General features: G+C 48.0%; 1 protein-coding gene across 1 annotated transcript in view; it reads right to left on the bottom strand.

The window, feature by feature from the left end:
• The window catches only part of GIGYF1 (GRB10 interacting GYF protein 1), a 656843-nt gene that overhangs the window by 519611 nt on the left and 124397 nt on the right, over window positions 1-12835 (bottom strand). Inside the window, exons 7-8 of the mRNA XM_069215543.1 lie at window positions 7089-7200; window positions 5554-5662 (exon numbers count right to left, since the gene is read on the bottom strand). Coding sequence (XP_069071644.1) covers window positions 5554-5662; window positions 7089-7200 — 221 coding nt within the window. The remainder of the gene's footprint in view (window positions 1-5553; window positions 5663-7088; window positions 7201-12835) is intronic.

Consider the following 12835-nt stretch of genomic DNA (forward strand, 5'->3'; position numbering starts at 1 on the left):
AGAGTAATTTCCCTTGTTTATTTCGGACCTTGGCACTGCTTGTTATTCTTTTTTTCTTTTTTTCTCACCAGCAATCCCTCTATCTCCTTGAGAAGACTTTGTTTCTTCTTTTCTTTTGAGTGAACTTTTTTGGTCCCATTGTTGGGGGCATCTGGTCTAATTCTATGCAGTAACCACATTAAATTACATTTAGGATCCACTTGTCTGATGTTATCTTTACCCAGTCCTGAAGTATTTTTTTTTTTTTTTTTTTTTACTGTACCTCCCACTGGTGGTTTGTGTAGGAGTGTGTGATCTCATTCACTGGTGTTATTTATGAGAGGTTGTGGAGTCTTAAGAAGTCACTTGTTGGTGGGGGCTGTGCCTCCCAATGAGGCTGTCCTCTGCCTCAAGTTCTTCCCCAAAATGACTGTCGTTATTGCTGCTGGAACTGCAAGCTCTTCTGTGCTGCAGGTGCTTGGTTTCCTCCTTGATACACCTAGTGAGATGCTGTAGGAAGTTGGCTCTGTATGCACTATTTCAAAGTAAGGAATAGTATGCACAGAGTCCAAGGGTTCCCCTTAGAGGTAAGATAGTGGCAAAAAGAGATAATACTAATGCTCTATTTTGTGGTAGTGTGGTCGAGCAGTAGGCTTATCAGAGGAGTAGTGTTAAGCATTTGTTGTACATACACAGGCAATAAATGAGGAACACACACTCAGAGACAAATCCAGCCAATAGGTTTTGTTATAGAAAAATATCTTTTCTTAGTTTATTTTAAGAACCACAGGTTCAAATTCTACATGTAATATCTCATTTGAAAGGTATTGCAGGTAAGTACTTTAGAAACTTTGAATCATTACATTAGCATGTATACTTTTCACATAAAACACAATAAGCTGTTTTAAAAGTGGACACGTAGTGCAATTTTCACAGTTCCTGGGGGAGGTAAAGTATTGTTAGTTTTGTCAGGTAAGTAAATCACTTACAAGTCTCAGGTCTGGGTCCAAGGTAGCCCACCGTTGGGGGTTCAGAGCAACCCCAAAGTTACCACACCAGCAGCTCAGGGCCGGTCAGGTGCAGAGGTCAAAGAGGTGCCCAAAACACATAGGCTTCAATGGAGAGAAGGGGGGTGCCCCGGTTCCGGTCTGCCAGCAGGTAAGTACCCGCGTCTTCGGAGGGCAGACCAGGGGGGTTTTGTAGGGCACCGGGGGGGGACACAAGTTCACACAAAAAGTACACCCTCAGCGGCACTGGGGCGGCCGGGTGCAGTGTAGAAACAAGCGTCGGGTTTTCAATGTAAATCAATGAGAGACCAAGGGATCTCTTCAGCGTTGCAGGCAGGCCAGGGGGGGGGCTCCTCGGGGTAGCCACCACCTGGGCACGGGAGAGGGCCTCCTGGGGGTCACTCCTGCACAGAAGTTCCGTTCCTTCAGGTGCTGGGGGCTGCGGGTGCAGGGTCTTTTCCAGCCGTCGGGACTTTAGGTTCAGGCAGTCGCGGTCAGGGGGAGCCTCGGGATTCCCTCTGCAGGTGCCGCTGTGGGGGCTCAGGGGGGACAACTTTGGTTACTCACGGACTCTGAGTCGCCGGAGGGTCCTCCCTGAGGTGTTGGTTCTCCACCAGTCGAGTCGGGGTCGCCGGGTGCAGTGTTGCAAGTCTCACGCTTCTTGCGGGGAGTTGCAGGGGTCTTTAAATCTGCTCCTTTGAAACAAAGTTGCAGTTCTTTTGGAGCAGTGCCGCTGTCCTCGGGAGTTTCTTGTCTTTCTTGAAGCAGGGCAGTCCTCTGAGGATTCAGAGGTCGCTGGTTCTTTGGAAAGCGTCGCTGGAGCAGGTTTCTTTGGAAGGCAGGAGACAGGCCGGTAAGTCTGGGGCCAAAGCAGTTGGTGTCTTCTGTTCTTCCTCTGCAGGGGTTTTTCAGCTCAGCAGTCCTCTTCTTGTAGTTTCAGGAATCTAAATTCTTAGGTTCAGGGAAGCCCTTAAATACTAAATTTAAGGGCGTGTTTAGGTCTGGGGGGTTAGTAGCCAATGGCTACTAGCCCTGAGGGTGGGTACACCCTCTTTGTGCCTCCTCCCAAGGGGAGGGGGTCACATTCCTATCCCTATTGGGGGAATCCTCCTTCTACAAGATGGAGGATTTCTAAAAGTCAGAGTCACCTCAGCTCAGGACACCTTAGGGGCTGTCCTGACTGGCCAGTGACTCTTCCTTGTTTTTCTCATCATCTCTCCTGGACTTGCCGCCAAAAGTGGGGGCTGTGTCCAGGGGGCGGGCATCTCCACTAGCTGGAGTGCCCTGGGGCATTGTAACACGAAGCTTGAGCCTTTGAAGCTCACTGCTAGGTGTTACAGTTCCTGCAGGGGGGAGGTGTGAAGCACCTCCACCCAGAGCAGGCTTTGTTTCTGTCCTCAGAGAGCACAAAGGCTCTCACCGCATGAGGTCAGACACTCGTCTCTCAGCAGCAGGCTGGCACAGACCAGTCAGTCCTGCACTGAACAATTGGGTAAAATACAGGGGGTATCTCTAAGATGCCCTCTGTGTGCATTTTTTAATAAATCCAACACTGGCATCAGTGTGGGTTTATTATTCTGAGAAGTTTGATACCAAACTTCCCAGTATTCAGCGTAGCCATTATGGAGCTGTGGAGTTCGTTTTTGACAGACTCCCAGACCATATACTCTTATAGCTACCCTGCACTTACAATGTCTAAGGTTTTGCTTAGACACTGTAGGGGCATAGTGCTCATGCACCTATGCCCTCACCTGTGGTATAGTGCACCCTGCCTTAGGGCTGTAAGGCCTACTAGAGGGGTGACTTATCTATACTGCATAGGCAGTGTGAGGTTGGCATGGCACCCTGAGGGGAGTGCCATGTCGACTTACTCGTTTTGTTCTCATCAGCACACACAAGCTGGCAAGCAGTGTGTCTGTGCTGAGTGAGGGGACCCCAGGGTCGCATAAGATATGCTGCGGCCCTTAGAGACCTTCCCTGGCATCAGGGCCCTTGGTACCAGTTACAAGGGACTTACCTGGATGCCAGGGTGTGCCAATTGTGGAATCAAAAGCACATTTTAGGTGAAAGAACACTGGTGCTGGGGCCTGGTTAGCAGGGTCCCAGCACACTTCTCAGTCAAGTCAGCATCAGTATCAGGCAAAAAGTGGGAGGGTAACTGCAACAGGGAGCCATTTCTTTACAGATGCTCCCAACTGAAAACGACCTCTTCCCTTGTGCCTTCATATTCATACTGTTCCCCTTCACATACTCCCAGTAAACTGTAATGCTCCATTTGATTTTGTGGTTTTGTTGCCCTTTTTGGGCTATTTCAAGAAGCCATCAACTGTGCTCCAAAACATCTGCTCACCGTTAACGAGGGTATTTAGTACTTTTGCTTGCACCTCCAACTTGAAACCTGAAATTCGCAACCATGAGTGACGGCGTAGGTTGATGCCTATCACTGTTTGTTGCCTGGAGGTGTCTGCTGCATCCATTGCTGATTTAAGCCATGAGATGGGAATGTTCTTGTCTTCCTTTAACAGGTGTGCAACTCTTTTCCTGTATTGTTTAGGCAGCTGTTTCATCATTTCTGCCATCTCTTCCCAATGCCAGCAATTTAGAAGGTCATTTGAATTTGTAATGCACCACTGGTTGGCAGCATTGCAATCATATTTTCAACCCGTGAGGTCTATCCTCTTACTCTCCTTGTCTGGAGGCGGGCCAGATACAGATTGGATGCTGGCTCTCTTCCCGGCTGTTGAGTTGATGATCGAATCATCTGCCACACTTCCCTTGCTGTATGCAGGGTCTTTTTATGAATACTTATATTTGTGTTTCTCTGCCTTTGTGTTATAGCTCCACAAGTTGCGGGTTCCTTGAACGATTCCTTTCCTTAGAAGCACTGGAAGGAACTGATCCCTTGCCTGTGTTGGTGAAACTGTTTCCAGCAGGAAACATGACTGAGGTTTTTCCTCTTCCAGCAGCACCCAATCTTGTCCGCAGCCTTCTTAATCACCTGATTGTATATTCAAATATCATCTAGAAGTGATGGCCTCGAGGGATTGATATCTATCCCCCCTCCTCCGGGGAGTCTGTATCACAATCCTGCCAATGGAACTGTTCTTCTGAGACCTGGAACCTTCCTCCCATTTGTTCCTCCTCCACTTCTTAAAGACGTTCTTCCTGCTCCTTTGGCTCTGGTGTTAAAGGAGGCTCAATTTTTATCTTTCTCCCTGGTTCTTTTTATGGCGGAGTTTTATTAGGTATTCAAAAACCCTTAGAGGATTCATCAAACTCTTTACTTTTGGATAAGGGAGGCCATTTCGGTCTTGAGGTGTCTTTTTCTCCTTCTCTAAAGTGCATTCTTTTGTATCGCGGCCCAGCATCCCCTTTCTTTTCAATGTCCAAGATTACTCTGAGGATGCTTCAGTCGACTAGGTTTGTTGTTCCTCTCGAGAACCTCACCCCTCTTTTTGACTAAACGTCTTTTCCCAGTCCCTCCTCTGACAACATTTTTTCCCAGGGCATCTTTCTCCTGTGGTGTCCCTTTCGAGGGATCATAGGAGTTCTCTGTGTCTTGCATGTCTGCGGTGATGAGTGTTTTGACACTGAGACTCCCTTCAACGCCCTTAAGTCCAACGTTTGTGGCTCTGACAATTTCTTCAGGGTCGATAAGTCTTACTCTTGGCTTTAGTTGCCTGAGCTTCAACATCTTTGATTTTCATGTCGGCGTCTTCAATTTCTCCATCAGCAACTCTGTTGATGTGTGGTACTCCTAGCTCGACAAACCCAGGTCCCCTGGGGATGCAGTCTGCTGTCCCTTCATGTATGATGTGCTCACCTCTGCCTCTCTCTCACCCACAACACTTTTGGTGTGAACAATAAACCAGCGTAGACGAGATTGCTTCAATAGTCAATGAGTTGTGAGGGTGAAAACTGGGTGATGGCCCGTCTGCATAAACTTGTGACAATTTAGGCAGCACTGGAACAGAGTCTTTTCCATTAGTCTGTGCAGAGATTCCCCAGTCCGGGTAGCCTCAAATAAACTGTTAAAATAATTCTTCACCTTCTACTTGAAATCTTTGTGTTCCTCTCCAAATTTTGATGAACCTTTCATCAAATTCCGCACAAACATTCTAAATTTGTCGTCCTTATTTTGGTGAGCCTTCAGCCACGAATCCAGACCCAACATCGGGAAAAAAGAATCTGAAGATGTCAAACAAAGGTGGGAGCTTCAGGAGGAAGATGTACAACATCACAGGATACACCAAAAGGGGGTCCGATGACGCACAACAAAAACAAAATAAAGTAGGATTACAACATAGGGGAGAATTCTGATCCCAACCACTAGATGGCGGAATGCTGCACAGCATGTCAATCAGCAGATACTTTGCCCTATAGGACAATACGGTGCTCTTCCTTGCCACAGTAAACAGAACTAAAATGTCAGCAAGTGGCCGGCGTAAACCTGCTTTATGCACCCAAGGATGACATGAGAATATCAAGGCACCATTAGCCCATATCAATCAGCAGGTACCAAGCTAAGAAAAGAATCAAAGGCACACTAGGGATTAAGTTACTTTACCTATCATCCCAGCTTTGACTCCTATGAATCTCTCGGGCTCCACGACCAAAGGCCACCTCTCCATCTTCAATACTTCTTTGGTAAAATCCACTCTCTCCTCTACCCCGGCCTGAAAAGGGGACAAAATTCAAGTGTTATAGGCTCTCCTGTCATCCTAAAGAAAGTCGAATCACCATCCAAATAGTGATTATTCTAAACCTATATGCAGAAATGCTTACTTCTTAAGACACCCAAATAACTCCTCTCTTAACTTAGCCATGACAGTGCATCGGTATGCAAATAACCATATCTTAAATGCATTGAATCCACTCCACCACTGTTAGATGAGTCCCTGTAAGGAATAGTCTTTGTACTTTTTCTTCAAAGTCTCACTCCTAAAGTGGACAAGAGAACATGAGTTCAGCAGAAAGGCAGTTTGAGGGTACTTACCATTTGTGAGATCTATTTCGAGAGTCACAGGGTAATCGGGGTATTTGATCATTAACCGTAAAAACTAGAGTTGTTTACTGTAAGGAAATGCCTCCTTGGCATGGTTACCCCCTGACTTCTTGCCTTTGCTAATGCCAAGTTATGATTTGAAAGTGTGCTGAGGCCTGCTAACCAGGCCCCAGCACCAGTGTTCTTTCCCTAACCTGTACCTTTGTTTCCACAATTGGCACACCCTGGCATCCAAGTAAGACCCTTGTAACTGGTACCCCTGGTACCAAGGGCCCTGATGCCAGGGAAGGTCTCTAAGGGCTGCAGAATGTCTTATGCCACCCTGGGGACCCCTCACTCAGCAGAGACACTGCTTGCCAGCTTGTGTGTGCTGGTGGGGAGAAAATGACTAAGTCGACATGGCACTCCCCTCAGGGTGCCATGCCAACCTCACACTGCCTGTGGCATAGATAAGTCACCCCTCTAGCAGGCCTTACAGCCCTAAGGCAGGGTGCACTATACCATAGGTGAGGGCATAGGTGCATGAAGTACCTTTATTTTTGCAACACTGTGTGGTTCCTTTCAGGTGTGATAAGTTAATGTGCGACTACTGTGATATTATAAGTGCTTCACACTAGATAAGTCTTGGCTGCTCCCCACAGCTACAACTAGAAAAGCTGGCTATCTAGACACTGTAATACTATCTAATAAAGGCTGCCTGGACCCACTAAAAGGGGTGACACCGAGGGTGTCCACCACACACTAACCCAGCCTCCTACACACCTTCATTTCTTTGATAGTAATTGCTCTGTTTAGCCAAGAATCCACCCTCAATTTTGAAGTGGGGGGTGTTCTGTCAGGGATTCTACCTACGTTTATTTTGGTGCCTCTGCCTCTTGTGGCAGAAAATGGATTGATTTATCAATGTATGGCCCCTGATTTCTTAATGGTACCTTCAGTATCGTAGATCATTTCCTCGCCACTGGACAGACCTTCATCCTTAAGGGCTTGAGAGAGTAAACAATGCTCTTTATTTTTGACTGCTATGAATATATACTCTTTATGACACAGTTGGAAGGTCTGCATATATGTTTACTGAGCAAAAAAAAGTGGCTCACCTCTTCCACGGGCACTGCCCCGCCCGCGGGCGACACCTCCTGGGGGGAGCCCAGCTCCTTTACCCATGAGTCGCAGCACAGCAACACTGTTCACAGACATCGAAAAGTTCCTCTGTGGAAACAAGGATTGGAGGTTACCATACACACACCAAAAGAATGTTTCAAGTGCTAGAAGAAAAGTTTTGCCCTTTTCGCAAGTGTGAAGAAAGACAAACAGGCAGAAATTGTAGAAGACTGGAAAGAAATGCTGTATGAAACAGGAACAGGAGCAACATCAGGAAATCAGGATGAAAAGAAAGTGCAAGTTAAGTCAACTCTAGAACCAATGCATATTAAAAAATGAACTAACCGAAGGACAAAACTTGAAAAACATGCACAACCATGATAGAAAAGCACTTGCAATTGTGTACTTCCATGAAGACTATAGGAAATTCTTAAGTACAAAATAAACAACTCATCCTTCGAATAAAATGTCTGGTGTGAACATCCGGAAGAAGTGCAATGACATCACAAAGACACCAAATGGAGGATCCGCCAATGCCCACCGACAAAGGTATTAAAGGTGCACTATACCATAGGTGAGGGCATAGGTGCATGAGCACCATGCCCCTACAGTGTCTAAGCAAAACCTTAGACATTTTAAGTGCAGGGTAGCCATAAGAGTATATGGTCTGGGAGTTTGTCAAACACGAACTCCACAGTTCCATAATGGCTACACTGAAAACTGGGAAGTTTGGTATCAAACTTCTCAGCACAATAAATGCACACTGATGCCAGTGTGCAATTTGTTGTAAAATACACCCAGATGGCATCTTAGAGATGCCCCCTGAAAACATACCCGACTTCCAGTGTGGGCTGACTAGTTTCTGCCAGCCTGCCACACACCAGACATGTTGCTGGCTGCATCGGGAGGGTGTCTTTGTCACTCTGTGGCCAGGAACAAAGCCTGTACTGGGTGGAGGTGCTTCTCACCTCCGCCTGCAGGAACTGTAACACCTGGCGGTGAGCCTCAAAGGCTCACCCCCTTTGTTACAGCGCCACATGTCATCCCAGCTAGTGGAGATGCCCGCCCCTCCGGCCACTGCACCCACTTTTGGTGGCAAGGCTGGAGGAGATAATGAGGAAAACAAGGAGGAGTCACCCACCAGTCAGGACAACCCCTACGGTGTCCTGAGCTGAGGTGACTCTTACTTTTAGAAAGCCTCCATCTTGTAGAAGGAGGATTACCCCAATAGGATTAGGGATGTGCCCCCCATCCCACAGGGAGGAGGCACAAAGAGGGTGTAGCCACCCTGTAAAGAAATGGCTCCCTGTTGCAGTTACCCCCCACTTTTTGCCTGATACTGATGCTGACTTGACTGAGAAGTGTGCTGGGACCCTGCTAACCAGGCCCCAGCACCAGTGTTCTTTCACCTAAAATGTACCATTGTCTCCACAATTGGCACAACCCTGGCATCCAGGTAAGTCCCTTGTAACTGGTACCCCTGGTACCAAGGGCTCTGATGCCAGGGAAGGTCTCTAAGGGCTGCAGCATGTCTTATGCCACCTAAGGGACCCCTCACTCAGCACAGACACACTGCTTGCCAGCTTGTGTGTGCTGATGGGGAGAAAATGACTAAGTCGACATGGCACTTCCCTCAGGGTGCCATGCCAACCTCACACTGCCTGTGGCATATGTAAGTCACCCCTCTAGCAGGCCTTACAGCCCTAAGGCAGGGTGCACTATACCACAGGTGAGGGCATATGTGCATGAGCACTATGCCCCTACAGTGTCTAAACAAAACCTTAGACACTAAGTGCAGGGTAGCCATAAGAGTATATGGTCTGGGAGTCTGTCAAAAACGAACTCCACAGCTCCATAATGGCTACACTGAATACTGGGAAGTTTAGTATCAAACTTCTCAGAATAATAAACCCACACTGATGCCAGTGTTGGATTTATTAAAGAATGCACACAGAGGGCATCTTAGAGATGCCCCCTGTATTTTACCCAATTGTTCAGTGCAGGACTGACTGGTCTGTGCCAGCCTACTGCTGAGAGACTAGTTTCTGACCCCATGTGGTGAGGGCCTTTGTGCTCTCTGAGGACAGAAACAAAAGCCTGCTCTGGGTGGAGGTGCTTCACACCTCCCCCCTGCAGGAACTGTAACACCTAGCAGTGAGCTTCAAAGGCTCAGGCTTCGTGTTACAAGGCCACAGGGCACTCCAGCTAGTGGAGATGCCCGCCCCCTGGACACAGCCCCCACTTTTGGCGGCAAGTCCAGGAGAGATAATGAGAAAAACAAGGAGTCGTCACTGGCCAGTCAGGACAGCCCCTAAGGTGTCCTGAGCTGAGGTGACACTGACTTTTAGAAATCCTCCATCTTGCAGATGGAGTATTCCCCCAATAGAAATAGGGATGTGCCCCCCTCCCCTCAGGGAGGAGGCACAAAGAGGGTGTAGCCACCCTCACGGACAGTAGCCATTGGCTACTGCCCTCCGAGACCTAAACACACCCCTAAATTCAGTATTAAGGGGCTCCCCAGAACCTAGGAAACTAGATTCCTGCAACCTAAGAAGAAGAGGACTGCTGAGCTGAAAAACCCTGCAGAGAAGACGGAGACACCAACTGCTTTGGCCCCAGCTCTACCGGCCTGTCTCCCCCCTTCGGAAGAAAACTGCTCCAGCGACGCTTTCCCCAGGACCAGCGACCTCTGAATCCTCAGAGGACTGCCCTGCTCTAAAAGGACCAAGAAACTCCAGAGAACAGCAGCCCTGTTCACCCAAGACTGCAACTTTGTTACCAAAGAAGCAACTTCAAGACAACTGCATTTCCCGCCAGAAGCGTGAGACTTGCAACTCTGCACCCGACGCCCCCGGCTCGACTTGTGGAGAAACAACACTTCAGGGAGGACTCCCCGGCGACTCCGAGACTGTGAGTAACCAAAGTTGTCCCCCCTGAGCCCCCACAGCGACACCTGCAGAGGGAATCCCAAGGCTCCCCCTGACCGCGACTGCCTGACTCTCAGATCCCGACGCCTGGAAAAGACCCTGCACCCGCAGCCCCCAGGACCTGAAGGATCAGAACTCCAGTGCAGGAGTGACCCCCAGGAGGCCCTCTCCCTTGCCCAGGTGGTGGCTACCCCGAGGAGCACCCCCTTGCCTGCATCGCTGAAGAGGCCCCTTGGTCTCCCATTGAAACCTATTACAAACCAGACGCGTGTCTGAACACTGCACCCGGCCGCCCCCGTGCTGCTGAGGGTGTACTTTCTGTGCTAACTTGTGTTCCCCCCCCCCCGGTGCCCTACAAAACCCCCCTGGTCTGCCCTCCGAAGACACGGGTACATACCTGCTGGCAGACCGGAACCAGGCCACCCCCTTCTCCATTGAAGTCTATGCGTTTTGGGCACCACTTTGAACTCTGCACCTGACCGGCCCTGAGCTGCTGGTGTGGTAACTTTGGGGTTGCTCTGAACCTCCAACGGTGGGCTACCTTGGACCCAAACTTGAACCCCTAGGTGGTTTACTTACCTGCAAGAACTAACCATTACTTATCTCCCCTAGGAACTGTGAAAATTGCACTGTCTAGTTTTAAAATAGCTATATGTGTTTTATTTGAAAAGTATATCTGCTATTGTGATTATTCAAAGTTCCTAAAGTACTTACCTGCAATACCTTTCATGCAAAGTATTACATGTAGAATTTGAACCTGTGGTTCTTAAAATAAACTAAGAAAATTTATTTTTCTATACAAAAACCTATTGGCCTGGAATTGTCTCGGAGTGTGTATTCCTCATTTATTGCCTGTGTGTATGTACAACAAATGCTTAACACTACTCCTTTGATAAGCCTACTGCTCGACCACACTACCACAAAATAGAGCATTAGTATTATCTCTTTTTGCCACTATCTTACCTCTAAGGGGAACCCTTGGACTCTGTGCATACTATTCCTTACTTTGAAATAGTGCATACAGAGCCAACTTCCTACACACCCTCAAGGACAGTAGCCATTGGCTACTGCCCTCCCAGACCTAAACACACCCCTAAATGGAGTATTTAGGGGCCCCCAGAAAAAGAAAGAGAACTCCTGTGAGGAGAACTGGAAGGACTGCCAGCTTTAGAAGACACCAGTTTGGTCTTTTTATGAGACTTTTTAGGTAGATCCTCAGAGTGGTGGGCTTGAGGAGATCTGCCTCTTTTCTGTGGTTTTCTGGAGGACGTTGTAGATTCCTCATTGTCAGAACCGGACACTGGATTAGATCTGGACTTCAACTTCTGGAGCCAAATTAGTAGTCTACCCTCTCTGTCTTTGAGGGTTTTGTTGGAAAAGGTCCTGCAAACCTTGCAGTCTTTGGCCACATGGTCAGGGTAGAAGCAATAAATGCAGTCCTTGTGTGGGTCCTCAAAGTGAAGTCTTTCCCCCCCCCCCCCACAGGTCTTACAGGCTCTGAAAAGGCTTTTCTATATCGGACATTATGAATTATCCTCAAAATAGAGCTCCCTTAAGTAAAGTAAGAAGAGGACACCTTACTTGCTGTAGGAAATGCTCTTTTCTGAAGAAAAATAGTAGAAATGAACTTCTGCTCAGTCAAATCTTCAGAGAGTTCACTGGAGACTCCCTAGCACGACGTGCGGTAGAATATCTGAGGGAAGGGAGCTCCTCTCTGGGGGGGTTCTAGAGGGAGGGGAAGCCTGATTGGCTGGGCCTTGCTTTAGTCCTTTTTACTCATAGTGATAAGGACAGCCTACTAAGGTGAACGCCTTTAGGCCTTTTTTCATTGCAGTAGCTTATGTGTATAGCTGTTTTGATTTACCAGGGCTTCCATCTCGACGACGGGGAAGGATTCAAGCATGTGAATCTATGAAAGTTCCAATACTGGAGTAATGAAAAACAAAGAGGAGTCACCCACCAGTCAGGAGAGCCCCTAAGGTGTCCTGAGCTGAGGTGACCCCCTGTCTTAAGAAATCCCCCATTCTGTTTTGGAGGATTCTCCCAATAGGATTAGGGAGGTCTCTCATTCCCAACAACTTTGCAACTAAGAAACAACTTCCCTGAGGGTGGCATAATATATGCTGCAGCCCTCAGGAACCTTCCCTGGCCCTTGGTAGCAAGTGTACCTTTTACAGGGGACTTATCTGTGTGCCAGGGTTGTGCCAATTGTGGCAACAAAAGTACAGTTTTACGGAAAGAACACTGGTGCTGGGGCCTGGTTAGCAGGGCCCCAACACACTTTCAATTATAACTGGCATTAACAAAAGGCAAAAGTGTGTGTGTGTGTGTGTATGTGGGGGGGGGGGGGGGGGGGGGGGGGCTACCAAAGCCAGCAGTGGCACTTTCCTACAGGATAGTATGAGGTTATCCCATCAGGACTTTACACAACTCCATGAGCTACCAGGGACCCTCTTCATTACACACGCTCACATCACAACAGCACATGGGAACTAGTAGGCATTTAGTTAAATGGCTCTACAGAGGCATACAATCCCACTTGCATGTCTTTTACCCCACGGAGGGTCACATGGGAAACCGACCATGCCATGTATTCCACAACGAAGAATGGAATTTCTTAATGGGATATCCAAGCTTAATATTCCAAAACAGTAGGTTCATACCTTACATCTTCAAAATTACACTAGATGTTCTCTCTCCAACCCTCCTCCTGTGCTCGCAAAGATGGCACACGTGTTGTAGTCCTGTGCCATGCTGCTTCCTTACTGGGTTAACATCAGGAAGGACCTAGTCCTTATTGAGACGTAATGGAACAC

Source organism: Pleurodeles waltl, chromosome 12, assembly GCF_031143425.1.
Source record: "Pleurodeles waltl isolate 20211129_DDA chromosome 12, aPleWal1.hap1.20221129, whole genome shotgun sequence".
NCBI lineage: Eukaryota > Metazoa > Chordata > Amphibia > Caudata > Salamandridae > Pleurodeles > Pleurodeles waltl.